The sequence below is a fragment of the Erythrolamprus reginae genome, chromosome 13 (genome assembly GCF_031021105.1).
Source record: "Erythrolamprus reginae isolate rEryReg1 chromosome 13, rEryReg1.hap1, whole genome shotgun sequence".
In the NCBI taxonomy this organism is placed as follows: Eukaryota; Metazoa; Chordata; class Lepidosauria; order Squamata; family Dipsadidae; genus Erythrolamprus; species Erythrolamprus reginae.
In genome coordinates this window covers 15,494,332-15,522,054 of record NC_091962.1, presented here as the reverse complement: position 1 = coordinate 15,522,054, position 27,723 = coordinate 15,494,332, and the positions used below count along the sequence as shown (strand labels likewise).

The following is a 27,723-nucleotide window of genomic DNA, read 5'->3' as shown; positions in this document are numbered from 1 at the left end:
ACGCTACCTTTTCTAATGCAATTTTTTTTTTTTGCACAAATGCAGGGATGTTGGGTCCTCTGTTGAGAAGAGACCCCCCCCCCAAAAAAGGGACCCTCCAGTTTGGGGTGGGGGGCTTTGGTTCTAAATATGTCCAACTCTCCCTTTGGCTTTTGCAACCCCCTCCCCCCCAAAGCCAAAGCCCACCTTTTAACCGAGATTAAGATGAACTCAGGGTTAATTCTAATCATGCCAGGTCTGTCCCTGGGGTGGCTGTGCCCAATGGGCATTGTAGTCCAAGACCAGAGACTTGCTCACTCCCCCCTCCTCCCCATTTTGCCCCTCCCCTCCCCTGCAGACTCTCCCTGCTACCCCTCCCCTTCCAAAACAGCCCCCCCTTGCATCCCCCTCCCCCAAAGGGTTAGTTCTAATCATGCCAGGTCTGTCCCTGGGGTGGCTGTGCCCAATGGGCATTGTAGTCCAAGAGGCTTGCTCTCTCTCCCCTGCTCCCCATTTTGCCCCTCCCCTCCTCAGGTGACCCCCCCCTTGCAGACTCTCCCTGCTACCCCTCCCCTTCCAAAGCAGACCCCCCCCGGCCCCATTGCAGCACCCCCCCCTCACCCCCCCCCCCTCCCCAACTCACCTTCTCCCCCGGGAGGCGGGAGAGGAGGGGGGGCTTATTTTTCGCCTGGAACCCAATTCGGCTTCGCTGGAGGGGCCGGAGGGGGGCAGTTTAGGCAGGACAGGAAGTCCATTCAACGTGCTTCCGGGGGCGGGGCATCACTCGTGCCCCGGAGGAGGGGGGGGGGCGGGCGGGCGTGAAGGCGCGCGCGTGCGCCCTCGGGCGGGAGAGGCCCGCGCAGGCGCGCGCCGCCGAGCCCTGGGTCTCGAAAAGAAGGAAAGCAAGGAGAGCCCCCGCCCTTCAGTCACTGGAAGCAGCGCGCATGCTCAGTCCTCTTGTTGCTGTTTTTTTTCCCCATATGTTTTGAATGGCAGCTTTACCATTCAAAATTTAAATGTTTAAATTTTAAATTCGGCAGAGCTGTTTGGTGCTCAGAAACGTCCCTGTCCTACTGTTCTATTGTTCTATCATTACTTTTCTAATGTTTTATTTGTACAAATTGCCACCCTATACTGTAGTTGTTTGACAAATACATAAATCAGTAAAAATAAAATAATATATAAATAAAATAAATAAATATGCAGCTTAGAGTGCATTAGGGGCGTGCATAAGTGCACCAGCGTGCTTTCCGTCCCCCTCCTAATGTTTAATTTTATTTTCATTTTATTTATTGGTTTAATAATGATTAATAATTAATTTATTAGATTTGTATGCTGCCCCTCTCCGGAGACTCATATTTGTCATACAAATGTTTAACATAATATAAGTATACAGTGGAGGACATAGAAAAGATAAAAAGACATTTCTGTTTTACTAGTATCCCGTGTGCAAATATTATATCTTTGTATACCACCAATAGGTACAGTACTTGACAAAAACAAATAAATAAAAAATAAATAAAATAGAGTGTCCTTTAGGGTTATAGGACCACGTAAATAAACAGGAACGAAAAATCCAGAGGGAGACCCAATGAATACCTTTATTATATGCATATTGAATAAGTTGCAAATTAATAATAATAATAATAATAATATATTAGATTTGTATGCTCACAACAATAATTAATAACAATATGACAATGTAACAACAACAACAATAATCATAATAATAATTTATTAGATTTGTATGCTGCCCCACTCCAAAGACTTGGGGCGACTCACAACAACATAAAACAGTGTACAAATCCAAAATACAATTTAAAACCCATATAATAAAATAATAATGTTAATTTCCCCATGCCTAGCGGCAAATATGACTTTTTAATAACTTACGAAAGGCAAGGAGGGTGGGGGCAGTCCTAATCTCTGGGGGAGTTGGTTCCAGAGGGCCGGGGGCCGCCACAGAGAAGGCTCTTCCCCTGGGTCCCGCCAGACGACATCTAAATCTAATATTTTTTAAAAAAATAACCTCTAGCAGCCCCCCAAAATCTGCGGACAAAGATTGTTGGGGGCATTATATGCTGACTCTGTAAACAGCTTAGAGAGGGCTGTAAAGCACTTTGAAGCGGTATATAAGTCTATTGCTATCTTCCTTCCTTCCTTCTCTTTCCTTCCTTCCCTGCTTCTTCCTTCCTTCCTTCCTTCCTTTTGCAAATTGCAATTTCTTGACCACTTTCCCTGCCCTTCCGCCAGTCCTTTCCGTAACCGCCAGGCGGTCAATCCAAGGATTCTTCCTGCCAGGTGGATGTTGGGATAGCAGTATAAGGGTCCACGATCAACTTGGCGCACCTCACCATCATGGCCAGCAGAAAGAGACCCATCAAGGAGAGGAAGGCGAGGCAGATGCCTTGGTCCACGTCCACAAAAGGCTCCATCGTGGGACGTTCCATAGCCCGGATAATGCTTGGTCTGCTATTTCCCAAAGGCCGGACAAGGAACCACGGACGATCAAGATTCAACCTGGGAATTAAGGTGGAATTTCCTGACAGTGAGAACAATCCACCCATGGGTCAGAAGCTTATTACTTATTTATTTTATTAGTTGGATTTCTAAGCCCCCCAACTCCTTGCCCTACTATAATAAGTCTGCAGTATTACTACTCGTTTTTTCCCATCGTTCCTATCAGCCATTTCCTCCCACTTGGGACTGTATGACTGTCACTTGTTGCTTGTATCTTTTAAGATTTTTTATTAATCTTGATTCTGTCCTGATTGCTTATTTGACCCCCTGTGACAATCATTTAAGTGTTGGACCTCATGATTCTTGAAAAATGTCTCTTTTCTTTTATGTACCCTGAGAGCATCTGCACCAATGACAAATCCCTTGTGTCCCCAATCACACTTGTCCAATTAAGAATTCTATATTCTATTCTATTCTATTCTTTATTCTATTCTATGTCTTTCCCATCTACCTGTTTTTCGTCTTATCTCTTGCTCCCTGTGTGTCTCCATCCATCCATCTCCTTCTGTTTCATCTTCCTCTATCTTTTATCTGTCTGTCCATCCATCCATCCATCAATCCAATCCTCTTTCTTTAAGGGTGGCGCAGTGGTTAGAGTGCAGCACTGCAGGCTCCTTCAGCTAACCGCTAGCTGTAGTTCAGCAGTTCAAATCTCACCTCCAGCTCAAAGTTGACTCTCAGCCTTCTGTCCTTCCGAAGTGGGTCAAATGAGGACCCAGATTGTTGGGGGCAAGAGGCCGATTCTGTAAACCACTTAGAGAGGGCTGCGAAAGCACTAGGAAGCGGTATATGTTTATTGCTATCTTCCTTCCTTCCTTCCCTTTCTCTCTCTCTGTATTTCTTTCTTCTTTTCTTTATTTTCTTTCTTTTTTTCCTTCCTTCCTTCCTTCCTTCCTAAAGGTTGACTCAGCCTTCCATCTTTCCAAGGTGGGTCAAATGTGGACCCAGATTGTTGGGGGCAAGAGAGGCTGACTCTCTGCAAACTGCTTAGAGAAGGCTGGAAAACCACTAGGAAGTTGTATATACAGTATGTCTATTGCTATCTTCCTTCCTTCCTTCCTTCCTTCCTTCCTTCCTTCCTTCCTTCCTTCCTTCCTTCCTTCCTAAAAGTTGACTCAGCCTTCCATCCTTCCACAGTGGGTCAAATGAGGACCCAGATTGTTGGGGGCAAGAGGCTGATTCTGTAAACCGCTTAGAGAGGGCTGTCAACGCACCACAAAGCAGTATATAAGTCTAAAGGCTACTGCTATGACCTACAAGGTCCCGTCCAAGTCTGTTAAATATGCTTGGCACTGACCTGGTCAAAAGGTTTCCAGGAGGGAAAATCCGAGTCCGAGGCTCCGGATTCAAAGGCGCAGAGAAACGAGGTTCTTCTTGGAATCCACGCCTGGCAGCCCACCCCAAAGGCAGTTCCTTGCCCTTCCGAAGAGCTGGGGGGCTGCTAGTCGGTCTTGGGCTCCAGGCCACGCCAGGGAACCTGGTCCACGCGCTGCTTGAGCTGCTCCGACATCTCCGAGCTGCCCCTGGAAATATCATTAATACTTCAGAAGGTGGGACTGTAATACCGGATCACGTTTCTTGCAGACGAGAGGGAAGGAGATGGTCCCTCTGGAGGGGGGGTGGGATCTGTTTTATTTATTTGTTTTTTATTGTTTTTATTTCGTTGGTTTTATCAAGTACGTATTGGCGGCCTACAAAGATATAATAATATTTATATACATGATACTAGTAAGAGAGAACAGGGGACGGAAGGCACGCTGGTGCACTTATGCACACCCCTTACTGACCTCTGTCAAGAGTGGACAGTCCAAGGGTCAAGTTTTGGGGGTTAGGTGACGATACTACAGAGTCCGGTAGTGAGTTCCATGCATCAACTACTCGGTTACTAAAGTCGTATTTCCCGCAGTTGAGAGTTTCGAGTGGTTTACTTTTAAGTTTGTATCTGTTGTGTGTTCGTGTGTTGTTGTGGTTGAAGCTGAAGTAGGAAGGACGTTGTAGCAGATGGCTTTATGGGCTAGGCTTAGGTTGTGTTGAAGGCGACGTAGTTCTAAGCTTTCTAAACCTAGGATTGTAAGTCTAGTTGCGTAGGGGATTCTGTTGCGAGTAGATGACTGGAGGGCTCTTCTAGTAAAGTACAGTATCTCTGGACATTTTCCACAGTGTTGATGTCCGAGTGGAGGAGTGTCCGAAATGCAGTGCGGGTTCCAGACAGATGAGCTGTATTCAAGGATTGGTCTGGCAAAGGTTTTGTATGCTCTGGTTAGTAGTGGAAGATTACCGTAGCATTAGGTGAACAACTCTTGAAGCCTCCCCCGCTGGTGTCCAAGGAGGACCCAAGCAGGTCTGACTGGACGAGCAGTTTGGACAGGGTTCCTGAGCATGTGGGCAGCTGATTCCATGTTTGAGGGTCTATTGGAGTCTTGTTTGAGGGTGCAAAGGAGGGAGGGTCGTCCCACAGGGTCTTCTGACAAAGGCAGCAGTCAGAATTTGAGGACTGGCCACAATTTGAGGGGAGAGTTTTGGGCTGGACTACAGATCCCATCATCCCCTCCCCACCCAGCCCAAAGGCTCCCTGTCCTTGTGGGGGGGGGGCGTGCAGAGATGGGCTTTCCTTTCTCTTGGGGGGGAAGCCCAGGGATGTTGGCCCCCAATTTCTCCAAAGAAGTGTGTTTGACTCAGGATGATGGGAATTGTTGTCCAAGACATCCATTAGGAGGGGGATGCATGGTGCATCAAAAAGCCAAATGCATTTTGAGAGGTCAAGCCAGAAGGTTAGGCTGGGGTAAATGGGCCCTGTAGTGATGGGCTGGGGATGATGGGAGCTGTAGCCCACGCCTGGAATGTTAGCAGAGTGACGCGGGTCCTTTAAGGCGACGTCACCCGCCGGCTCGTGACGTCACCCCCGCCCCCTTCCCGTCGCTCGAGCGTCCCTTTTCCCCTACTTTCTGAGCCACGCCTCCTTCCTGGGCCGCCGCGATCACGCCCTCCCAGGCAGTCCCAGCCAATGGGAGCTCGCCGCCGCCCCCCTCGGCCCCGCCCCGGCAGGACTCGCCCGCCGCCGCCATCTTGGAGCCTGCGCGAGCGAGGGGCGGCGGAGTCCGGGCGGGGAGGGGGCGCCCGCCTGTGTAGCCATGGCAACCGCCGCCGCGGGGCAGGGTGAGTGGGGGGAGGCTTGGGGGGGAGGGGGCGGTGCTAAGTGGGGGCGGGGGGGGCTCCTCGCCTGTTGCATCCCAGCTGGGACTCCCTAGCCCATGCTCTCCGGCCAGCGTCCCCGGGACCCTCTGTCCCATCGTCCCCAGCCGTGGGTACCATGGCTCCCCACCTGGGGGAGGCCTCCAGCTCCATTATCCCCTTTTTCAGGAGAGCTAGGGGGTGGCAGAGGCTCTGGAAGACACATCCCATCATCCCCAGCCAGCTGTTCCAGACCCTCGCCCCCATCATCCCCAGCCATGGGTATCAGGGCTCCCTCACTTGCTCCTTCATCCCCTTTTCAGATGAGGATGGAGGGGAGTGCAGAGGCTCTGGAAGACAACTCCCATCATCCCCAGCCGCCCGGCCAAGGCTTGGCTTAGCCCCAGTAGGAGCGGTCAGGGTCGGAATAGCCATGCATGTGGCTAGACTGCCACCTTGCCTTGCTTGTGGGGCAGCCATTGAAGACAGGATGGAACCGCTCCTTCCAAGGGAAGGATCCCGAATCCCATCACTCCCAGCCGGAATAGTGGTGGTTTCTTGGTCCTTTTCCCCCGGAATAGGAGTCCCATCACTCCCAGCCAGTGTGTCATTGGCTTCCTGGTCCTTCTCCCTGTGGAAGGATCCCAAGTCCCAACACTCCCAGCCAGAATAATGTTGGCTTCTAGTCCTTCTCCCCCTGGGCAGGATCCCGAGTCCCATCACTCCCAGCCAGGGCAGCGGTGGCTTCTATGTCCTTCTGGCCGGAAGGGCTGCTGTGCCTGATTGCAAAATATGGGTTTCTCCCCCTTGGCCGTGGGGATCCATTGCAAAATCCATCCAGGAAAAGGGCAAGAAGTGTCTTTTTGTGAGTTGTGGCAAAACTTGAGTTTTGTTTTGGACACAATCAAAACATTTAAATACGTTAAATGGTTCAATAAGGTTCACCATTAAGGGGAAGTAAGGACAGCAACAACAACAACAACAATAACAATAATAATAATAATAATTTATTAGATTTGTATGCCACCCCTCTCCAAAGACTTGGGGCGACTCACAACACAATATACAAATATGATCTTTCTGATCTTTCCCCCAACTAACCTCAGATTGTGCCCCCTTGTGCTTGGGTTCACTTTCCTATTAAAAACATTTATCTGTCTGTCTGTCTGTCTGTCTGTCTGTCTGTCTGTCTGTCTGTCTGTCTATCTACTCTCTCTATATATAGAGTATGTAGATAGATGAACCTTATATATATATATATAAGGTTCAGGAGAGAAATGTTTTTAATAGGAAAGTGAACCCAAGCACAGGGGGGCACAGTCTGAGGTTAGTTGGGGAAAAGATCAGAAGCAACCGGAGAAAATATTATTTGACTGAAAGAGGAGTAGATGCTTGGAACAAACTTCCAGCAGAAGTGGTTGGTCAATCCCCAGGAACTGAATGTAAACACGCCTGGGATAAACATAGATCCACCCTAAGATAAAATACAGGAAATAGTATAAGGGCAGACGAGATGGAGGTCTTTTCTGGCGGTCAATCTTCTGTGTCTCTAATTATATTTAGTAATTTTAAAATAAATTTGAAACGTTCTGGAGATCGAATGGAATAGAATAGAATACAAAATCAGAATAGAATAGAATAAAATAGAATAGAATACATAATTGATGGATAAAACCCTCCATGCTGAGCAAAACTTTTATCGAACTTCAATAATTGTTTGTTCTCTTAGCTCCCGGAATGCGGAGGAGGCTTTCGAGATAGGGATCAACTTTGACGTCACTTTTTATCAATTCAGACTTCCTAGAGAGATAGCAACATACGGCTGCCTCGGTGTACAAAGTTACTGTATTTTGGAAATTCTTACTAGGGAGGAAGACGTCAGTGTTTGGCTGGCCTGGAGGGTTCATGTTTCCTTTCTGATTTTTGAGACGGACCCTTTTGGGAAAAGAGCTTTGGATCTTGTCGGCCGCGGATTTAAAGTCCCAGGTTTGATTGTAATTTTTTAAAAAAAGAAGAACACACCTCTTGGTGTCAGAAGTTAGGTTGAGCCACGTGGAATGAGAACTAGCGAGGACTCCTTGTTATTGCAAAAATTGCTACTCTTAAATTATTATTATTATCATTATTATTATTATCATTATTATTATTATTATTGTTATTATTATCCTTATTGTTATCATTATTATTATTATCATCATTATTATTATAATTATCATTATTATTATCATCATTATTATTATTATCATTAATATTAATTGGATTTGTATGCCACCCCTCTCCAAGGGCTCAGGGCGGCTCGCAAAATATCAAAATACAGTGTTCCCTCGATTTTCGCGGGGGCTGCGTTCCGAGACCGCCCGCGAAAGTCGAATTTCCGCGAAGTAGAGATGCGGAAGTAAATACACTATTTTTGGCTATGAACAGTATCACCAGCCTTCCCTTAACACTTTAAACCCCTAAACTGCAATTTCTCATTCCCTTAGCAACCATTCAGATTATTGCTCACCATGTTTATTTATTAAAGTTTATTAAAAAAAATATTTATTACAGGCGGACGAAAGTTTGGCGATGACGTATGACGTCATCGGGCTGGAAAAACCATGGTATAGGGGGGAAAAACGCAAAGTAGTTTTTAATTAATATTGTTGAAAAACCCTGGTATAGCCATTTCGCGACGTTCGAACCCGCGAAAATCGAGGGAACACTGTATACCGTATACATATCTAAAAATCCAGTTAATATAACTACAAAACCTTAAAAACAACTCTAATAAGATTTAAAATCATTCATTGCCATGTTTCTGTTTTCCTATTGCAGTTCAGTTTTGAAAACCAGGGGAGCCTGCTGATAAATATTTATCGTTTAATAGATCCTTTCTTCTTTATTATCTGTGCCGTCGAGATATTTTCTCTCCAAAGTCCAAATCTTGCATTTCCCCCCCTCTTTTTCTTATCAGGAAATCAGTGAAGTTAAAATCCTTTTCTGGGAAGAAATTGTGTGTCATTGTGTGTGCGTTTTTCTCTCTCACACACACACATACGGCGTTTATTTATTCTTAAACTAGTTCTTCTGATTTCAGATTGCTGTTTTTCATCTTTTTAGCTGCTTTTTTAAAAAGTGGAGCAGTTTCTAAGAGTGTTTTATTCCAATTTTCTTTGCTTTACTTTTTGCAGTCTTTGCTATGGAATTAAGTTGGGGTTTTCTTTCGCACGGGGGTCTTTTAGGGGGTATTTTTTTGGCCAGTGAAGCCGCCTGCTCCGTTCGAATGGCCTTTTCTTGTGCTTCAATAATTCAATGCAGAGTTTGCAGTGTTTCTGTCTATTTTTTTCCCCTCCATGTGGCATCGATTTTCTTCCTCCCATTCGAGGGGAGCGGATGGTGCTTTAGTTTTAGTGAAACCTCAACGAGTTTGCCAGTTTTTTTCCTTTCCATGAAGAGGATGGGTGTGAGTCTTTCTGCACTCGGATGGTTGGCAGAAAAGTTAGATCTTGCTCCAGATATGTAATAATAATAATAATAATGGGAAGCGCCTGACTGGTGATGAAATATGAAGTTTTATAAGCTCTGGAAGCAGCCGGGAGTCGTCTTGTTACTCGATAAAGTTAACTCGATAAAAAGCCGGTCCCTCCGAAACGGTTCCTTGCTGTCGCCCACCGTCCTGTTTTTTTGGTCTTTGCAGAAATGGCGTCCGACGTTCCTCCCTTGGGAGACGCTTCGAGCGCGTCGGGACCAGCCACGGGGAGCCTCAGCCAAAGAAACAGCAAGCGGAGGACGGGGTACGTTGGGAAGGGTTCTGGCCCGCTAAGAGGGGCAAAGGAAGAGGCTGGGCCTGACCTGGAAGGACTTCGCCCGTCATCCTTAACCTTCTCGCTTCTTGCGTTTTAGGCTCGAGTTTGACGAAGATAGTGAAGACAACAGCAAATTTCTCAGGTGAGACTTGGTATCAGGTACAGAAACTACATTGGGACTCGGATCTTCCTTCCTCCCTCCCTCCCTCCCTTCCTTCCTAAAGGTTGGCTCAGCCTTCCATCCTTCCAAGGTGGGTCAAAGGGGGACCCAGATTGTTGGGGGCAGGAGGCTGATTCTGTAAACCGCTTAGAGAGGGTTGTGAAAGCTCTATGGGGCGGTTTATAAGTCTATTGCTATCTTCCTTCCTTCCTTCCTTCCTTCCTTCCTTCCTTCCTTCCTTCCTTCCTTCCTTCCTTCCTTCCTTCCTTCCTAAAGGTTGACTCAGCCTTCCTTCCTTCCAAGGTGGGTCAAATGAGGATCCAGAATGTTGGGGGGAAGAGACTGACTCTAAACCGCTTAGCACTAGGAAGTGGTATACTGTATAAGTCTAAATGCTATTGCGATTCTTTAAAACCTCCCGTGGCCACCTTTATGAAACAAGGGCAGGAGACAAAGGAACCGTATACCAGGAAGCTGGGATTTTATTTTTATTTTTTAAAGGGTTAAATAAGGTTCAGGAGGGAAGTGTTTTCAATAGGAAAGTGAACCCAAGAACAAGGGGGCCACAACCTGAGGTCAGTTGGGGGAAAGATCAGAAGCAACGGGAGAAAATATTTTTTGACTGAAAGGGGAGGAGTAGATGCTTGGAACAAACTTCCAGCAGACGTGGTTGGTGAATCCATAATAACTGAATGTAAACCTGCCTGGGATAAACCTAGATCCATCCTAAGATAACATATACAGGAAATAGTATAAGGGCAGACTAGATGGACCAGGAGGTCTTCTTCTGCCGTCAATCTTCTAGGTTTCTATAAAAATCCGTCCTCTTCACGGCATCTTTCTCTCCTTATTCTTCTAGGTGTGAGGACGACCAGCTTTCCACGGACAAAGAACGGTTCGCTAGGTAAGAATTTTTGCACCGCCAGGAAAAGAAGCAAGGTGGTGTTTTTTCCCGTGTCCGAATGGAAGCCGGGCCCCCTTCCCCTATTCTTTGCAAAGCAAACCAGCTCATCAGAGTCCAGTCTGGCCTTGAAATTTAAGCGGAGTCCATGCAAACAGTGCAGGAGCCTTTGATACTTTCGCTAACTTTTTAACACGACGCATCGAAGCGCCTGGTTTTTCCGATAGTTGGCTAGAGAAAACGAGAGCGGCGGCATCCAGGTGTGTCTTTTTATGGTTTGTGATTGGCTAGCCCCTGGAATTGAGTCCATTGCAAACTCCCCCCCTTTTTCCTTCCTCTTTATTTAAATAGTCAGTTTTAGGAAATCGCTTGGGGTTCTGCTTTTATTCATTCCAGCCCCGATTTCTGGCAGGCTTGCAAGTCAGCCACCTGAGCAATTTAAAAAATGGGAAGAACTGACATTGTTGTATTAGTGGGATACACCTTTCATTCCCACAAATATTATGCGGACTGTATTGGTTGGCTCTTCACGTTGTTGCTCTGCTACGGGGGCCAGAGGTTGCGCCCCTGCTTTGGAGCCCACCCACTCTGGGGCTGAAAAGCAGCCTCCTTCGCGCCACCTTCGCTCCCGCTCTGCATCCATCCATCCATCCTTCCATCTGCCCCTCCCTCTTTCTCTGCTCTCTCTCCCCCACCCCCCTCTTTTCTGTGCTGGGGGGCTTGGCAGCCCCTTCAGGGAGGGTCTCGTTCCTAAGCCTGTCGGGTCATGCCAACCCCTTCTTTGGGTGAGAGCCAGGCACATAAACTAGGTTTTTTCTCTCCTCTCTCTCTCTCTCTTTCTTTCTTTCTCCCTTTCTTTTTCTTTCTCTCTTTTTCTTTTTCTCTTTCTCTTTCTCCCTTTCCCTCTCTCTCCCTCCTTTTTTTCTCTTTCTCTCTTTTTTCTTTATTTTTCTTTCTCTCTCATTTTCTCCTTCCCTCTTTTACTCTTTCTCTCTTTCTATGTCTGTCTCTTTCTTTCTCTCTTTCTCTTATCTCTCCCTCTCTTTCTCCCTTTCTTTCTCTCTCATTTCTTTATTTCTCTCTTGCTCTCCCTTTCTCTTTAGCTCTTCCTCTCTTTAGCTCTTCCTCTCTTTCTCCATTTCTCATTTCTTTCCTTCTCTCCCTCTCTCCTTCCCTTTCTCTCTAGCTCTTCCTCTCTCTTTCTCTTCCTCTCTTTCTCTTCCTCCCTTTCTCTCTCTCTCTCATTTCTTTCTCTCTTTCTCTCCCCCTCTTTATTATTTATTTATTTTATTTATTCAATTTTTATGCCACCCTTCTCCTTAGACTCAGGGCGGCTTACAACATGTTAGCAATAGCCCTTTTTAACAGAGAATCAGCCTATCGCCCCCACAGTCCGAGTCCTCATTTGACCCACCTCGGAAGGAGGGAAGGCTGAGTCAACCTTGAGCCGGTGATAAGATTTGAACCGCTGACCTACAGATCTACAGTCAGCTTCAGTGGCCTGCAGTACAGCACTCTACCTGCTGCGCCACCACGGCTCATCTCTCTTTCCCTTTCTCTTTAGTTCTTTCTCTCTCTCTTCCTCTCTTTCTCTTTCCTTCTCCCTTTCTTTCTCTTTGTCTCTCTCTTTCTCTTTCTCTTTTTATCTTTCTCTCTCTCTCTCTTTCTCGGCCTGGGAGGCCCCCTCCTCCTCCTCCTCCCCCCCCCCCTGAAGTTTTAGCTTAGCTCCCCCATTTTATTTCCAGGTCTGATGACGAACAGAGCTCAGCGGATAAGGAAAGATTGGCCAGGTAGGAAGCTCAGAGGTTTGCTCTTGGATTCTCCACGCATGACAAACCACAGTTGGTTCACTGCCCCCTCCACTCCCTCCCTCCCCCTTCTCTCCCTTCTTCTGTTTTCCACCCTTCCTCTTTATAGTCCCTCCGTCGTGTCCCCCGCCCTCCACTCACCCGTCACCATCCTCCGTTTTCTTCCTTAATTCGAGGCCGACAAGAGAGTTTTGGGGAACGCTAGGCAAAGTCGTTGTTAAACACAGAGAGTTTTGTTCTGTTTTGCGACCTTCCCCTTCACCGTTGTTAAGCGAATCGCCGCCGCGGTTTAAGTCAGCCTCACGCTTGTTGAGGTTGCAAAAGGGGAAATTGCGGGACGGTTATAAATGTTGCCGAGGTTGGAGAGAACCTGCCGTAAAGCAACGCAGCACCCCCCCATTTGCCCCTTCGGCCTCCTTTTCATTGCCCCCCCCCCCCAAACATCAATCATTCACGAAAGCTGAGATTTCTTCCCTCCGGAGCAATTGAAAGTTTTGGGTTTTTTAAAAAATTGATTTTACTATTAAAATTAAATTTAAATTATGTTACTAGGTGTTGTGTATACTCCCTTGCAGCTTGAGGAATGTTCAGATTCGGAAGAGGAGTGGGATCTAGAGGTCATAAATCCCCCTGTTCTACCAAGAGTGAGCAATGTTAGTGCAGACCCCGGAGCTAAGGACATAGACGTGAGTTCGGGGGGCCCAAATGGGGGAGAGAACAGATGGAGGGATGCTCATTTCAGACGCTTTCGGAGACGCTTGGAAGAAAGAGGGAGGAGATATTAGAGAGTAATCAATTAATCAATGACCTCACATCCGGGTGTAAAAACGGAAGGGACGCTGAATTCTTTCAATCTTGCAATCTAAAGGTGGCCGCGTCCTCCAGAGCGTAAGCTATCATGTGTGATTTATTACTTGCTTTTTTATGACTCCTGATTAGCCCACAAATTTTAGAAGGACTTGTGGAATGTCTTTTATGTTGCTGCCAAGCTTACCTACTTAATTGCCGAGAGCATTGAGAAATCATTTATTCCAGGTAGTTTCTGTAGGAGCCTGAAACCAGAACACCACCCAGATCCATCTTCCATTTCATGCTTCCGGGTCCTGGTTTATTTATGGGCTGATTCCTCTCTCTCTCTTCCCACCCACCCCCCTCCTGCCCACTCCCTTGGCTGGAAAGCTTGTCAAACTTTTTTTTATTTTTGGAGTGCAGCAAAGAGAGTATTTGCAAAACCTCTGCAGCTGCAAAGGAGGATTTCGGTCCTGGAGAGATTTCTTCCATCCAGGTGTCGTGACGCCAAGATACTAAACCTGGTTTGGGAGGGGGGGCAGCATCAAGGCAGAGTCTGTTCACTTCCTGCTCGATCGTATGCGTCTCTTCCCTAGAATTGGCTAGGAGGCCCGAATAGACTACGATCTGCAGGCCAGGATAGAGAGAAAAGCAGGTGTACAGGGAGCGTTGAGAGGTAGATTGCTTCTAAGCATGGAGGCTCCATCCCCAGACTCTGTTGGAGTGCCAAACCCTTTCTCCGAGCTTCCCAAAGACGCCTGTGTTTTTTTAAATTCCCGAGCGGAAAGTCCTCGAAATCTCTGCTCTTCTCTGCATGCCCAGCACGCCTCTTCTTTCCGAGCCTGAGCACCTTGTGGCCCTCTTTCCTTTCTCCCCACCCGTCAGCTCTCTCTCTCTCCCTCCTTTGTTTTCTTTTTCAAATTCCGCGAGCCATTTTCTCGCAACCGGCTTTCTTTTCTTCTCCGCCTCCCGCAGGGAGAACCACAGCGAGATTGAACGCCGGCGCCGGAACAAGATGACGGCTTACATCACCGAGCTCTCCGACATGGTGCCCACCTGCAGCGCCTTGGCACGGAAGCCGGACAAGCTCACCATCCTGCGCATGGCCGTTTCCCACATGAAGTCGCTGCGGGGCACCGGGAACACCTCCGCGGACGGCAGCTACAAGCCGTCTTTCCTCACTGACCAGGTTTGTCTCCTCCGGGTAGGCGGAAGGAAGGGCTGGACGGTTGTGTGTCAGCAACGCCGGAAAAAGAAATTCTACCGATAACCCTTAGACCTTTTTTTGGGGGGGGGGGGGGCACTCATTTTTAAAATTAAAGACATTGATATCTTTAATAAATAATATCTGATATTAAAGATATTAATAGCCTCAGACACAGATGCTGTGTTTCTTTTACATCATGTATTCCTGGAGGCGTCTGTAATATGGCAAATGATTTAGCTTTACTAGAGAAGTGGTCAAAGCAATGGAAACTGCAGTTGAATGTTTCCAAATGTAAAAGAACCCCTGGCTGATGTCTAGGGTGTGGCCAGCCCGCAGGAGAGTTGGCAGCCCACATCAGAGAGGGGGGGGGGATTCCTTAGCCTCTCTGACGCCGCGGCCTGCGCAATGATCCCCATTTCACTCTCTCTCTCCCCGCAGGAGCTGAAGCACCTGATCCTGGAGGCGGCCGACGGCTTCCTCTTCATCGTCTCCTGCGAGACGGGCCGGGTGGTTTACGTCTCCGACTCGGTGACGCCTGTCCTCAACCAGTCCCAGTCAGCGTGGTTCGGCAGCACCCTCTACGACCAGGTGCACCCCGACGACGTGGAGAAGCTGCGGGAACAGCTGTCCACCTCCGAGAACGCGCTGAGCGGTAAGGTTTCCGGCGCAGGAGAGAGAGACGGGTGGGCAGTTCTCCTTCTCCTCCTCCCAGAAACGGGCCCCCCTTCCTCATCGTGTGGCTCCGCTTGGTTCCGCAGGCCGCATCCTGGATCTGAAGACGGGGACGGTCAAGAAGGAGGGTCAGCAGTCCATGAGGATGTGCATGGGGTCACGGAGGTCCTTCATCTGTCGGATGAGGTGCGTTGCGCGGAAGGGGGTGGGGGCGGGATTCGTTTAAGCCAGAGATGCCCAGCTGTTGTTGTAAGTGAGTCTTGTCAGTCTCAGGACCCGCACAGTGTCAATCTTTTTTTTAAAAAATGGAAAAAAACCTGAAAGCAAGATGGTGATTGCAAAAAGAGCCGAACACAAAATGGTGACGCCTGCAAAGCGCCAAATATTTTTTAAAAATTGCAAAAAAAGCTGAAAACAAAATGGCGACGCATGAGCAGTACTGAATTTCCGCCTGGAGACGGCTAGAGGAGCGGAGTCTCGGTTCCTAAGGCCGTCGGAAAGTTTTCCGATGGTCTTAGGCGACCCCTGTGAAAGGGTCATCCGGCCCCCAGGCTGATCACCGTTGGCTAGTAGGGGATTATGGGAGTCGAAGTCTTAAAGTAGCCACATTGCTGGCTTAAACATGGCTTCTTTTAACCGCCATTCAGCAGGCCAAAACTCTGCTGCTTTGCGACCAAGGACGGCCAGGGAAGGGCTCGCGTAGTGCTAGCCAAGGGGCCTTTTTGGGAGTGGGCCCTGGCAGGAGGCTGAAATCCTTCCTTTCTTTTCCCACCCTCGTTCTGCAGATGTGGGGAACGCGGCCGTCGATCCCGTCACCATGAACCGTCTCAGCTACATGAGGAACCGGTGCAGGTAAGCGGGAAGGACGGAGGATGAAAACTCCCGTCGATCGTCTTTTGGGGCAAAGGGTGGGGGTGGGGAGCAGTAGGTTCTCCCTTTTGTTCTTTTAAAGCAGAGATTGCAAAGTTGGGGGGCTTCGGTGCCCTTTGGGGGCTCATTTGGATTTTCGGACTTTGAAAGAAGATTTGAAGAAAGGGAAGAGAGCATTAGTCATCCCGAGTTCTCAGAGAGGGGTGGCATATAAATCCAATAGAAGATAGATAGATAGATAGATAGATAGATAGATAGATAGATAGATAGATAGATAGATACATAGATACATAGATACATAGATAGATATAGATAAGATAGGATAAAGCAAAATATAGATGAGAGAGAGAGAGAGAGAGATGTATAGGTATTATAGATAGATAGATGATAGATAGATAGATAGATAGATAGATAGATAGATAGAGAGATAGAGAGATAGATAGAGAGATAGAGATAGATAAAGATAGATAGATAGATAGATATTATAGATAGATAGAGATAGATAGATAGATGATAGATAGATAGAGAGAGAGAGCGAGAGAGATAGATAAAGATAGATAGATAGATATTATAGATAGAATAGAGATAGATAGATAGATAGATGATAGATAGATAGATAGATAGATAGATAGATATAGATAAGATAGGATAAAGCAAAATATAGATGAGAGAGAGAGAGAGAGAGATGTATAGGTATTATAGATAGATAGATGATAGATAGATAGATAGATAGATAGATAGATAGATAGATAGATATAGATAGATAGATAGATAGATATTATAGATAGATAGAGATAGATAGATAGATGATAGATAGAGAGAGAGAGAGAGAGAGATAGATAGATAAAGATAGATAGATAGATAGATAGATATTATAGATAGATAGAGATAGATAGATAGATGATAGATAGATAGATAGATGATAGATAGATAGATAGATAGATAGATAGATAGATAGATAGATAGATAGGATAAAGCAAAATATAGATGATAGATAGATGATCGATGGATGGATAGATTGATAGATTAGATAGGTAGGTAGGTAGGTAGGTAGGTGGATAGATATTGGTTGGATAATAAAGATAGACAGACAGACTACATAACACAGATTTTAAGAACACGGATGATAGAATTTGCAGACAAATCGTGTAATTGCTATCTTTTAATTGCATCTAAATTAGTTGTTTAAAGGATTTTTGTAAAAAAAAAATTCTCAATATATAAAATTTTCATTCTTGTTAGCTTAGCTTTCAGGTCGACGGAGTAACTTCTGACGGAAGGAAACTGAGATAGAACTGAGGATGTTTTATTTAGATTTATTAAGAATTTTATATATGTGTTTATATTGTATTATTGTTCTTATTGTTACTATCATTATATTATTATATATAATATTGTTAGGCATTGATGATATATGTGTTTTTATTTAGATACGTTTAAGGTGGAGGGGGAAAAAACTACCCCCCAAAAAATATTTGAAGATTTGTTTATTTAAATAGTTCTGTCCCTTTTCTTCCAGGAACGGGCTGGGGGCCCTGAAAGAGGGGGAGCCCCATTTTGTGGTCGTCCACTGCACGGGCTACATCAAAGCTTGGCCGCCGGCAGGTAAGTCACCTGGGCCTCACATCACTGGTGCAGCCACCTGGCTCCCCCATTTTGCAATTATTTGGTGCGGGGGGGGGGGGGGGGGGGGGCTTTCCTTTTGACAACCCCCAAAGTGTTGCCTTGGGGTCCTGAATTTGAATCCTTCCCTCCCAGGCGTTTCCCTGCCTGAGGACGATCCGGATTCTGGCCAGGGCAGCAAATTTTGCCTGGTGGCCATCGGCAGGTTGCAGGTAGGGCCGGCCGGAGTGGCGTGTGGGCTGGGATGGAGGGTGTCGTCCCCTCCCGAAGCTCCTTAGGGGGAATCGGTCGGCTAGGGGTCTTCTTCTCTCTCCCCTTCTTCCTCCTAGGTCACCAGCTCCTCCGGCTGCACCGACATCAACACGGTCTGCCAGCCCACCGAGTTCATCTCCCGCCACAACACGGAGGGGCTCTTCACCTTCGTGGACCACCGGTGCATGGCCACGGTGGGCTACAAACCCCAGGTAGGGTCCCGGAACTTTTGGGGGGTGTTCCACCAAGTGGGGAGGGGGCTTCCGACTCCGACTGGAATTGAGGGACCCCAAGGGAGGGGTGCCAGAAGGTGGTGGGAAAACGGCTGCTGAGAGGAGGGGGCCAACAGGGAGATTTCGGTCTGGATGTACAGAGTTACGCTCTAGGACTTGACAAGATACCGGAATTTACGGTGCGTCGATTTAGTGGAGAGAAATAACGGGAGACACTTTTGTAGAAAAAAACGGCAGTAAACAGTTTTACACTTCAGTGCAGGCGAAATATCTTCTGCCTTAGTCTTCTATCGGCAAGAATAAACTTTGCTTTAATAATAATAATAATAATAATAATAATAATAATAATAATAATAATAACAACATTATTATTAATCAGATTTGTATGCCGCCCCTCTCCGCAGACTCGGGGCGGCTAACAACAATAACAAAGACAATGTAAACAAATCTAATATTAAAAATAATCTTAAAAACCCCAATTTAAAGAACCAATCATACATACAAATTAATGAAATAATTAAATAAATAAATAAATAAATAATAATAATAATTTATTAGATTTGTATGCCGCCCCTCTCCGAGGACTCGGAGCAGCTCACAACAATAATACAACAAGTACAAATCTAATATTAAAAACAATTTAAAACCCTTATTATAAAACACAGCCTAACAGACCATACATAGAATCATAGTAGCTAGGGGTATATTAATTTCGCCACGCCTGGCGACACAGGTGGGTCTTCAGGAGCTTTCAAAGTGAAGTGTAGTTACACGTAGATACTAAACCAATCCAGGTTTCTCCGTACCAACAGCACAGCTCTGAATTCAATAATTAACTCGTGCTCAAAACTACTCCAGCCAGCCAGCTAACAATATCACCCCCAACAGCAGCAAACAGCTAACCATCATTGCAAAGTGGCTTTGCATTTTATAATGCTCTGGCCCTATCAGGTTGCAATTTACGAGGCCGATCTTCCTGCCCCGTGACTGCAAAGGAGGGAGGGAGGGAAGGGGCTCAACAGTGGTGTCTCCCCCATTTGTGCTAGGAACTGCTGGGCAAGGACATTGTCGAGTTCTGCCATCCCGAAGACCAGCAGCTCTTAAGGGACAGCTTCCAGCAGGTAAGACCCTCACGCAGGGCAGCTCAGTGACGGGCATCAGCAGGGGTGGGAATGGGCTAAGGGGAGTCCAGGCTGAGAGCGGAGGGCTTGGGGGGAGGGGGAGAGAGGGAAAGAGAGGGGGGGAGAAAAGGAGAGAGCGCAAAAGAGAGAGAGAATGAGAGAAAGAGAGAGAGAAAGGGAGAAAGATAGAAAAAGAGAGAGAAAAGGAAAGAGAAAAAAGAGAAAGAGAGAAAAAGGGAGAAAGAAAGAGAAAAAGGGAGAAAGAAAGAAAATAGTGAATGAGATAGGGAAAGAGAGAGAGAAAGAGAAAAAGGGAGGAAGAAAAGAAAAAGAAAGTGAGTGAGTGAGAAAGAGAGAGAGAGAAAGAGAGAGAAGAGAGAGAGAGAGAGAAAGGGAGAAAGAAAGAAAAAAGAGAGAGAAAAGGAAAGAGAAAAAAGAGAAAGAGAGAAAAAGGGAGAAAGAAAGAGAAAAAGGAAGAAAGAAAATAGTGAATGAGATAGGGAAAGAGAGAAAGAGAAAAAGGGAGGAAGAAAAGAAAAAGAAAGTGAGTGAGTGAGAAAGAGAGAGAGAGAAAGAGAGAGAGAGAGAGAAAAGGGGGCTTGCAAAGGGTCCATAACACGACATTCCACCCCATAACCATCGTCACCCACTCCGGCCTCCCAGGCGCCTGTGGAAACTATGAAGCCCCAAAGTCTCCAAACGTGGCCCAAATTTTAAGTCTTGCAAACTTCCAACTCCCTAGAGTTCCCAGTGGAGGAATTCTGGGAGTCAGAAGTCCCCAAGTCTTCAAAGTGGGCTAAGTTTCTTCCTCCCCCCCTCAATCCCCCCCAGCTTCAGGAGATGGAGCCCTCGGCCTGGTGAGTCCAGGAGACCCTGTTGTCTCTTGGGACCCAGCAGAGGGGTGCTCTGGCCCTTGGGGGCTTTGTGGGTCAGCGTTGGGCCCCCGGCGGCATCTGACCGGGGCCCCGCACCCCTTTTCGCAGGTGGTGAAGTTAAAGGGCCAGGTGCTTTCCGTCATGTTCCGTTTCCGCTCCAAGACCCGCGAGTGGCTCTGGATACGGACCAGCTCCTTCACTTTCCAGAACCCCTACTCGGACGAGATCGAGTACATCATCTGCACCAACACCAACGTCAAGTACGTATTCAGGGCGCCCCCCCCCAAACCCCCCCCCCCCGCAGCGATACAAAACAGGCGGAAGAACTCGAGTTCCACCTTGCTTCTTTGTGATTGGCTGGCCTGTGATGTCAGGGCAAGCGGGCGGGACTTTCTCGCAGGGAGGGAAGGAGGGGGGGTCAGTCAGCAGGAGGGGGTCCTCGCCCTCCCGCCGTCCTTTCACCGCTTGGGCGATGCGTAAAGAGAGAGAGAGAGCGATGTGGGTTGAGGGTCGCGGACTCCGCAAAACCATCTCCATCCCCATCTCCATGCCGCGCCCGAACCAACCAACAGGGACCACGCTGCATCGGGAGCCCCCCAAGGGTGAGGGTCTTACTGGAAAGGCAGAAGGAAGCATCTCGGAGGGCGCAAAGAGGGAATTAATTAATCTTGGGGAATTAGAGTGGGGAACAATCTGTAACCCAATTTCTGTTGAGTTTGCTTGTTGAGCTTTTTTATAGTTCATTAGTCTTGCAGGTTTCAAAACCGTCGTTAAGTTTCCTTCTACCGCGTCAACTTTTTTTCTCTACGCCTTATATATATATATATATAATATAGTTTAATTAGGCAACAAGAGCATCAAATTGCATTTATTACATCCTTTTTGAGGGGGGAAAAAATCCTTTTTATTTAATCCCCAAGCTACAAATGTGAACAGTTTGCAAACTGAACAAAGGGTTTGCAAAGCGCGTGCAAAACGCTAGGGCCAAAGTTGAAATTGGTTTCCCGTTCCTCTCGACTCCCAGGTGATCCTGGATTACACTGGGAAACAATTTGTAACCCAATTTCCATTGAGCTTGATGGTTGAGCTTTTTTTATAGTTCATTAGGCCTGCGGGTTTCAAAACCGTAGTTATGTTTTCTTCTACCACGTCAAGTTTTTTCTCTACCCCTTATATATATAGTTAATTAGGCAACACGGGCGTCAGATTGCATCTTTGACATCGCCATCTTTTGCTAATTTCCCGGAAAACCTTGGTGTGGTCAGTAATGAGCAGGGTGAGCGATTCCACCAAGATTTGAAGGTCGCGAAGACATGAGGTCAAGGTAGATGGGGCGTACATAGGATGGCTGACTATTGTTGGAGCACCCAGCGAGAATGTCCACAGATGAAATACTCCAGGAAAAGCTACAAGCGACAAAAATTTACCTTCATATGTGTCATTACCGGTCAACCAAAAAGAAACAACTATTATTATGAACGCAATTGAACTTGCAGTCACTATTAAAGCCTTTGCAGGAATAAAGTTATTCTTTGCAAACAGTATATATTTCTTTTATATGCACAGTTTGCATGACTTTTGAAGGTATCCTGTAGCTTTAAAAGTTGACGTGGTAGACAAAAACTCTGGTTGTTTTTGGATCCAGAGGCCAAAAGTTAGTTGAAAACAAGCCACAGATTTAAGGATGTTGGTGACCTGCAAAGCTACGAAAGCTTTCTTGGGTCGACCTGGGTGCAAACCTCCGTCCGTCCGTCCCCCCTTCCTTGGGGTGGTCTCTATCCCCGAAGGGGCTACCTGCCCACCGGCCTCATGGTTTTCCTTCCCCTCCCCTACAGGAATGCCGGCCAGGATAGCTGCCCTGTCACCTCGAACTCGATGCAGAGGCCCCAGCTCGGCCCCAATGTCAGCCTGCCTTTGGAGATGGGCCCGGGACCCCTGCCAGGCAGGTAAGAAGACCCAGGGGAAGAGCCTTCTCTGTGGCGGCCCCGGCCCTCTGGAACCAGCTCCCCCCAGAGATTAGAATTGCCCCCACCCTCCCTGCCTTTCGTAAGCTCCTTAAAACCCACCTCTGCCGTCAGGCATGGGGGAACTGAGACATCTCCCCCGGGCCTATACACTTTATGCATGGTACGTTTGTGTGTATGTTTGCTTTTAATAATGGGGCTTTTAGTGCTTTTTTAAATTATTAGATTTGTTTTTACATTGTCTTTATTATTGCTGTAAGCCGCCCCGAGTCTACGGAGAGGGGCGGCATACAAATCTAATGAATGAATGAATGAATGAAAGAATAAATAAATAAATTTGCACACAGCAATATAGTACATTCCCTTATTAGCAGACAGCTAGTACATAAACCATTTAGCACAAAGCAATATAGTATATTCTCCTATTAGCACCTAGCGATATCTTAGTAAACATCAATAACCTAGCACACAGCAATATAACCTCAATACTAACCAGCATGTATACACCAACAGCCAACAACACAATGTAAGGCAACAAAAGTAGAGAGCAACACACCTGCCTCCCTTTTATGGGTAATTGCAGCCTCGCCCTTAAAGTAATATTACTGTTTCCTCTAAACATACAATGCTGGTTACTTTCGTATATTGAACACCCAACCAGTCTCTGCCTTTCAGGACGCAGCCGGCGGAGCAGGAGGTGGTTCCCGGCAGAGAAAGCTTAGCCAGCTACGAGCACCCGCAGGTAAGGAGGGGGGGGGTTTGAGGGGGCCAGGCGCTGCCGTGGGCAGGAAGCGTGGATGGCGGGTCAATATTTCTCTCTCCCTCCAGGCTGCCCTGCAGGCGGTGAGCGCCGCTGGACCCCCCGAGCGTAGCAAGCCTCTGGAGAAGGCCGAGGCCCTCTTTGGCCAGGAGCGAGACCCCCGCTTCGGCGAGATCTACGGCGGCATCAGCCCAGGTGTGGGACGGAGGGGGGAAATGGTTGCTTATTGTTGTGAGTGCTCAGGAGGATGAGCCAGGCTGCTCTGGAGACCCTGGGCCGGGGGGGGGGGGTTTGCCAGGTGAAGCAGAGAGTGAGAGTGAGGGAGAAAGTGACCTGAGTGAGCCTGAAGGAACCACTAGAGGGGGCTGATGAGACAGTGGGGGAGCGGTCCCAGTCAGAAGATGAGGAAGACACGAGAGTGGAAATTATATACAGTAGTACCTCTAGATAGGAGCTGCTCCACATGCGAGTATCCCAAGTTACGAGCCACGAGGGGAGAGAAATTTCTGTTCCAGACCCGAGCTCAAATTCGGGATATGAGCCGAGCGTCCACTAGGTGGCGCAAGAATCTCCTTCCTTCTGGTTATCTCGGTGGGGAAAAACAAAGTCTAAAGCCATTTGTTCCAGGTACCAGTTGTTCGACGTACGAGCTCCCTTCTGGAACGAATTAAACTCGTATCTAGAGGTACTACTGGTTTTTAACTGTTTTTAGCATTGGATTATTGTTATATACTGTTTTATTACTGTTGTTAGCCGCCCCCCGAGTCTACGGAGAGTGGCGGCATACAAATCCAATAAATAAATAAAATAAAATAAATAAATAAATTCAATGGATTGACTCTCGCTATTGGAGATTGCTCAGAAAACAAGAGGAGTTGCGTAGTGGCTTACAGCCTTAGCCTCTTTGTGTGGGGGGGGGATGTCACTTCCAGGCAGTATAAAGGCAAAGGATTGTAGGAAATGGGGTGTGGAGATTCAGCGTTCTTCAACGGAAGAGATGGGAGGCAGGGAGGTGTGATTGAGCTTAAAAAATCATGATTTCTGCTTCAATACGAGGCCTGTGTTCAACCCCCCCTTTGGGGGTCTCCCACGCTCTCTCTCTCGCTCTCTCTTGCAGACCAGGCCAAGCCCATTTCAGCCAACGCGGTGCCCACCAGCCAGCCCCTCTTCGCCTCGGGGAACGGCTTCGGGGCTCCTCGGCCGGCTGAGAGTTTCCGGTAAGTCTCTTTTCTTCCACTATTTTTACGATGAAGCAGCCGTTCCATTTGTTCCCGGAGAGGGTGAGAATTTGGGGAGGGGGTGGGTGAGGCATCCTGCGGGGGGGGGGGGGGGTTCCCCTTCAGCGGTTGGGGCCAAGGAAGACTCCTTGGCATTCGGATCTCCCAAGCTGGGTCTTCCTTCCGCTCCGCTCTTCCCTCCCGACAGCAGCAGCAGCCTGGTGACCCCAGTGAACGTCCTGCAGCCAGGCCGGGGGCACGTGACCTCCGCCGGACCCGTCCTTGCCCACCTCTCTCGCCACGCTGGCTCCGGTCAGGTTTCCGGAAGCGCCTGGACTTCAGGATCGCGCCCGCCTTTCGCGGCCCCGGTAATTTTGTCTTTCCTTTGGGCTGGGGTCAAGAGTGAGACCACCGAGACCTGCCTCTTCCCCTGCTGACCCACAGCCTCTCTCACTGTGGTGGGGTCTTTCTCCGGAGGGTCGGGGCCTTCCCAGCATGGCCCCCTTCGTTTTATGGGGCTTCGATTTGGGCCCTCCGCCTTTTCCTCGGCCTGCGCTTCTCTCGCTCCCGGCGGAGTTTGGGAAACCCCTCGCTTCTTTTCTGCTCTCCGCCTTCCCCTCCAGGCAGCGGCTTCCCAGCCTGTGAAGACCCGGCCACCGTCCTTTGCTGTGGGCAGCTTCCAGGCCACGCCGTCCTCCTTCAGCCCCATGCCGAACCCCGGCTCCGCAGCCTCGCCAGCCGGGGCTCCCTACGCAAACCTTGCCGGCCGGAACGCCCCTTTCGGTAAGTCCCTCGGAGCTACCAGCGGATTTGCGCCCCCCCTTGTAACGGTGGCTCCTTCGCGGTCAGGCGTTAAATGGGCTTCTTTGGGGAGCTGGGAAGGACCCCAGAGGCCACGTAGCTGTGCCTTTCTGACCAGGAGCTGGTTGTTGATAATAATAATAATAATAATAATAATAATAATAATAATAATAATAATAATAATACAACAATAATAATTTATTTTTATTATCATTATCATTATTATCATCATCATTATTATCATTATCATCATTATTATTATTATTATTATTTATTAGATTTGTATGCTGCCCGTCTCTGGAGACTCGGAGCGGCTCACAACCATCGCAACAATATACAAATCCAATATTTAAAAAGAAACAAAACATTTAAAAAACTCATCACTAAGAACCTATTTAATACAATCATACCAACCTCATTTTATCGTAACTGCCCTTAACAATAGAAAACATCCAAATTTACGTCTCTTTAAAACCCGACCGCGGCCTTTCTTTCCTCAGCTGCGGGAGAGAGCGGCCATAACCCCGCCCCGTTCCAGGCCCGGACGGCGGAAGGAGTCGGCGTTTGGCCACAATGGCAGAGCTCCGGCGAGTCCCACGTCCAGCAGCAGCAGTCTGCCCAGTCGGAGGTCTTCCCGGTGAGTGGGCTGACCAGCAACCTTAGGGGAAGGGGGAGGCGTGAGTGGAAGGAGTCCCCGACGTACGACCATCTCTTTAGCGACAGCTCGAAATCAGGATGGCCTCCGATACGCCAGACAGGAATCAGCCCAGCTGAGCCAATTCTCCTTTAGAGTAAAAAGTGACAACGTTTGCGATGGTCACAGCACCAGAGTCACCAGACCCACAATTCAAGGATGATGTCACCCGGTTCACATTTAGCCCTTAGACTTATATATCGCTGAATAGTGCTCTGACAGCCCTCTAAGTGGATTACAGAATCAGCCTCTTGCCCCCCAACAATCTGGGTCCTCATTTGACCCAGGGAGGGAGGGAGGGAGGGAGGAATAGACATAAACCGCTCCATAGTGCTTTCACAACCCTCTCTAAGTGTCCTCGTTTGACCCACCTGGGAAGGACAGAAGACTGAGTCAACTGGAAGGGAGGAAGGAAAGAAGGAAGGAAGGAAGGAAGGAAAGAAGAGAAGGAAGAAAGGAAGAGAAAGAAGGAAGGAATGAGGAAGGAAGAAAAAAAGAGAAGGAAGGAAGGAAGATAGCAATAGACTTATAAAGCGCTCCCTAGTACTTTCACAACCTTCTCTAAGTGGTTTATAGAGTCAGCCTCTTGCCCCCAACCATCTGGGTCCTCATTTGACCCACCTGAGAAGGAAGGAAGGCTGAGTCAACCTGAAAGAAGGAAGGAAAGAAGGAAGGAAGGAGGGAGCGAAGGAAGGAAAAGGAAGGAAGGAAGATTAGGGTTATGGCTCCTTTTTTTATTTTTACTTTTTAATCTTCCCAGGATATGCTGTCCATGTTGGGGGAACAAGGAGCCAGCTACAGCCCTGAAGAATTTCCTGAGCTGAACATGTTTCCGCCCTTTTCGGAGTAAGCGAGGGAGACGACCTGACCCGATGGGACATTATTCCGTGTAGCAGCGTGGAGAAGGGGCTCCCTCTCTTCTCCACTCCCTCTGACCCTTTGTAAAGAGCCCCCAAGTCTTCCTGGGGGGGGTGGGGGGAGAGAAGCCTTAAGAGAGGGTCACGGACACAGGCAGGCTGAGGCTGTTATTTCCCCTCCAAATCTGGGGCGGCCCAGGAAGACCCTCCCTCTCTGCCGGCCGGTGACGGACGTTACTTTGATGTTGGAAACCTTCCGAGACGTTTTCGGGTGACCTTGGAACCGAAGGGATGTATTGTGTTTTCCCCCCTTCGACCTCCATTGCGGGGGGAAAATGCTCGGGAAGGCGAATGGTCAGCACGGGGGATATTTCCACTGCCACCCCCGAGGTCTTGTTTTTGTTTTTAATTCTATGACGTCATATTTTGTACCTACCGTGTATCCTCGTTTATACATGTCGTGGGGAGGCGACTTTCGTCCCCGCCCCGTGTTGTTTCTTCCCTGGCACGCTCGCACACGCGTGTCTGTTTTTATCTCTTTTCACGAGCAGTATTAATGAAATGTGTGTGTGGGGTAGAGTGGCTGATGGACGTGCCCTCCCCTCCTCACCCCCTTTGATGGTTATCTTGTCTTTCCACACTTCTTTCGGGCCCCATTGTGCTCTGCGCTTGGAGACTGTGCTGGCACAATCTTCTTCTTCTTTCATGAAAACCCCCTTTTTGTGATTGACAATCATGTCGGACAGCCGGGAGAAAAACGGTCCCTGTCTTCAAATAGAGGGAGGGGCTGAAAATAGGGAAAGGATGCTGGTGTAACCCTGGAGCCGATCAAAGCTGGTGCCATCGGGAATCGGTTGGTTTGTGGGTCAGGGTGCACCCCTTCCCAATTCTGTGTGAAGCCCTTTCCCTCTCTTCGTGTATGCGCTTCCCCACGGGGACACCTAAAAGCCATAAAAAAAATTGCACAAAAGAGCCCACGGTGTTTTGTCTTCCTTGAGATCGCCACACTTGGGTCCTTCCTTTCGCCATCGGAAGCGAAAGGCACAAGATGGTCCCTAAATCGACCAAGGAGTGCCGTCGATATAATTTACCTGGACTTCAAGAAGGCATTCGATAGAGTAGACTAGGGATAGGCAAAGTTGGCTCTTCTATGACTTGTGTACTTCAACTCCCAGAATTCCTGAGCCAGTCATGCTAGGTCGGGAATTCTGGGAGTTGAAGTCCACATGTCATAGAAGAGCCAACTTTGCCTACTCCTGGAGTAAGCCATAGTCTACTACTAGATAAAGTAGAAATGGACAGCATCACCACCAGATGGATTCAATAGAACAGAATAGAATAGAAGTTAGAATAGAATAGAATTTCCGTAGACTCGGGGCGGCTAACAACAGTGGTAAAAACAGCATGTGACAACCCAATACTAAAACAGCTAAAAACCCTTATTATAAAACCAACCATACA

The 27,723-nt window shown here is 47.8% G+C and overlaps 3 protein-coding genes across 3 annotated transcripts in view; 1 reads left to right on the top strand and 2 right to left on the bottom strand.

Annotated features, from left to right (window-relative positions):
- The window catches only part of SETDB1 (SET domain bifurcated histone lysine methyltransferase 1), a 32,975-nt gene extending 32,264 nt beyond the window's left edge, over nt 1-711 (bottom strand). The window contains 1 exon segment of the mRNA XM_070766316.1: nt 623-711. The gene's annotated coding sequence lies outside the window, so the exon portion shown is untranslated.
- Nucleotides 712-2,255: 1,544 nt separating this feature from the next.
- CTXND2 (cortexin domain containing 2) lies at nt 2,256-2,429 on the bottom strand. Its single transcript, XM_070766465.1, has one exon. It carries the CDS (start codon nt 2,427-2,429, stop codon nt 2,256-2,258), a length of 174 nt encoding a protein of 57 aa, XP_070622566.1.
- Nucleotides 2,430-5,541: 3,112 nt separating this feature from the next.
- On the top strand, nt 5,542-27,232 carry ARNT (aryl hydrocarbon receptor nuclear translocator). Its single transcript, XM_070766269.1, has 22 exons — nt 5,542-5,655; nt 9,350-9,446; nt 9,556-9,600; nt 10,478-10,522; nt 12,265-12,309; nt 14,092-14,305; nt 14,762-14,975; nt 15,082-15,185; nt 15,786-15,847; nt 17,385-17,470; nt 17,624-17,700; nt 17,818-17,952; nt 19,020-19,094; nt 20,078-20,229; nt 21,805-21,915; nt 22,609-22,675; nt 22,762-22,888; nt 23,811-23,910; nt 24,119-24,278; nt 24,534-24,693; nt 25,212-25,348; nt 26,166-27,232. The coding sequence occupies exons 1-22, from the start codon at nt 5,631-5,633 to the stop codon at nt 26,253-26,255; spliced, it is 2,328 nt and encodes a 775-aa protein (XP_070622370.1). The 5' UTR covers nt 5,542-5,630; the 3' UTR covers nt 26,256-27,232.
- The last annotated feature ends 491 nt before the right edge of the window (nt 27,233-27,723 follow it).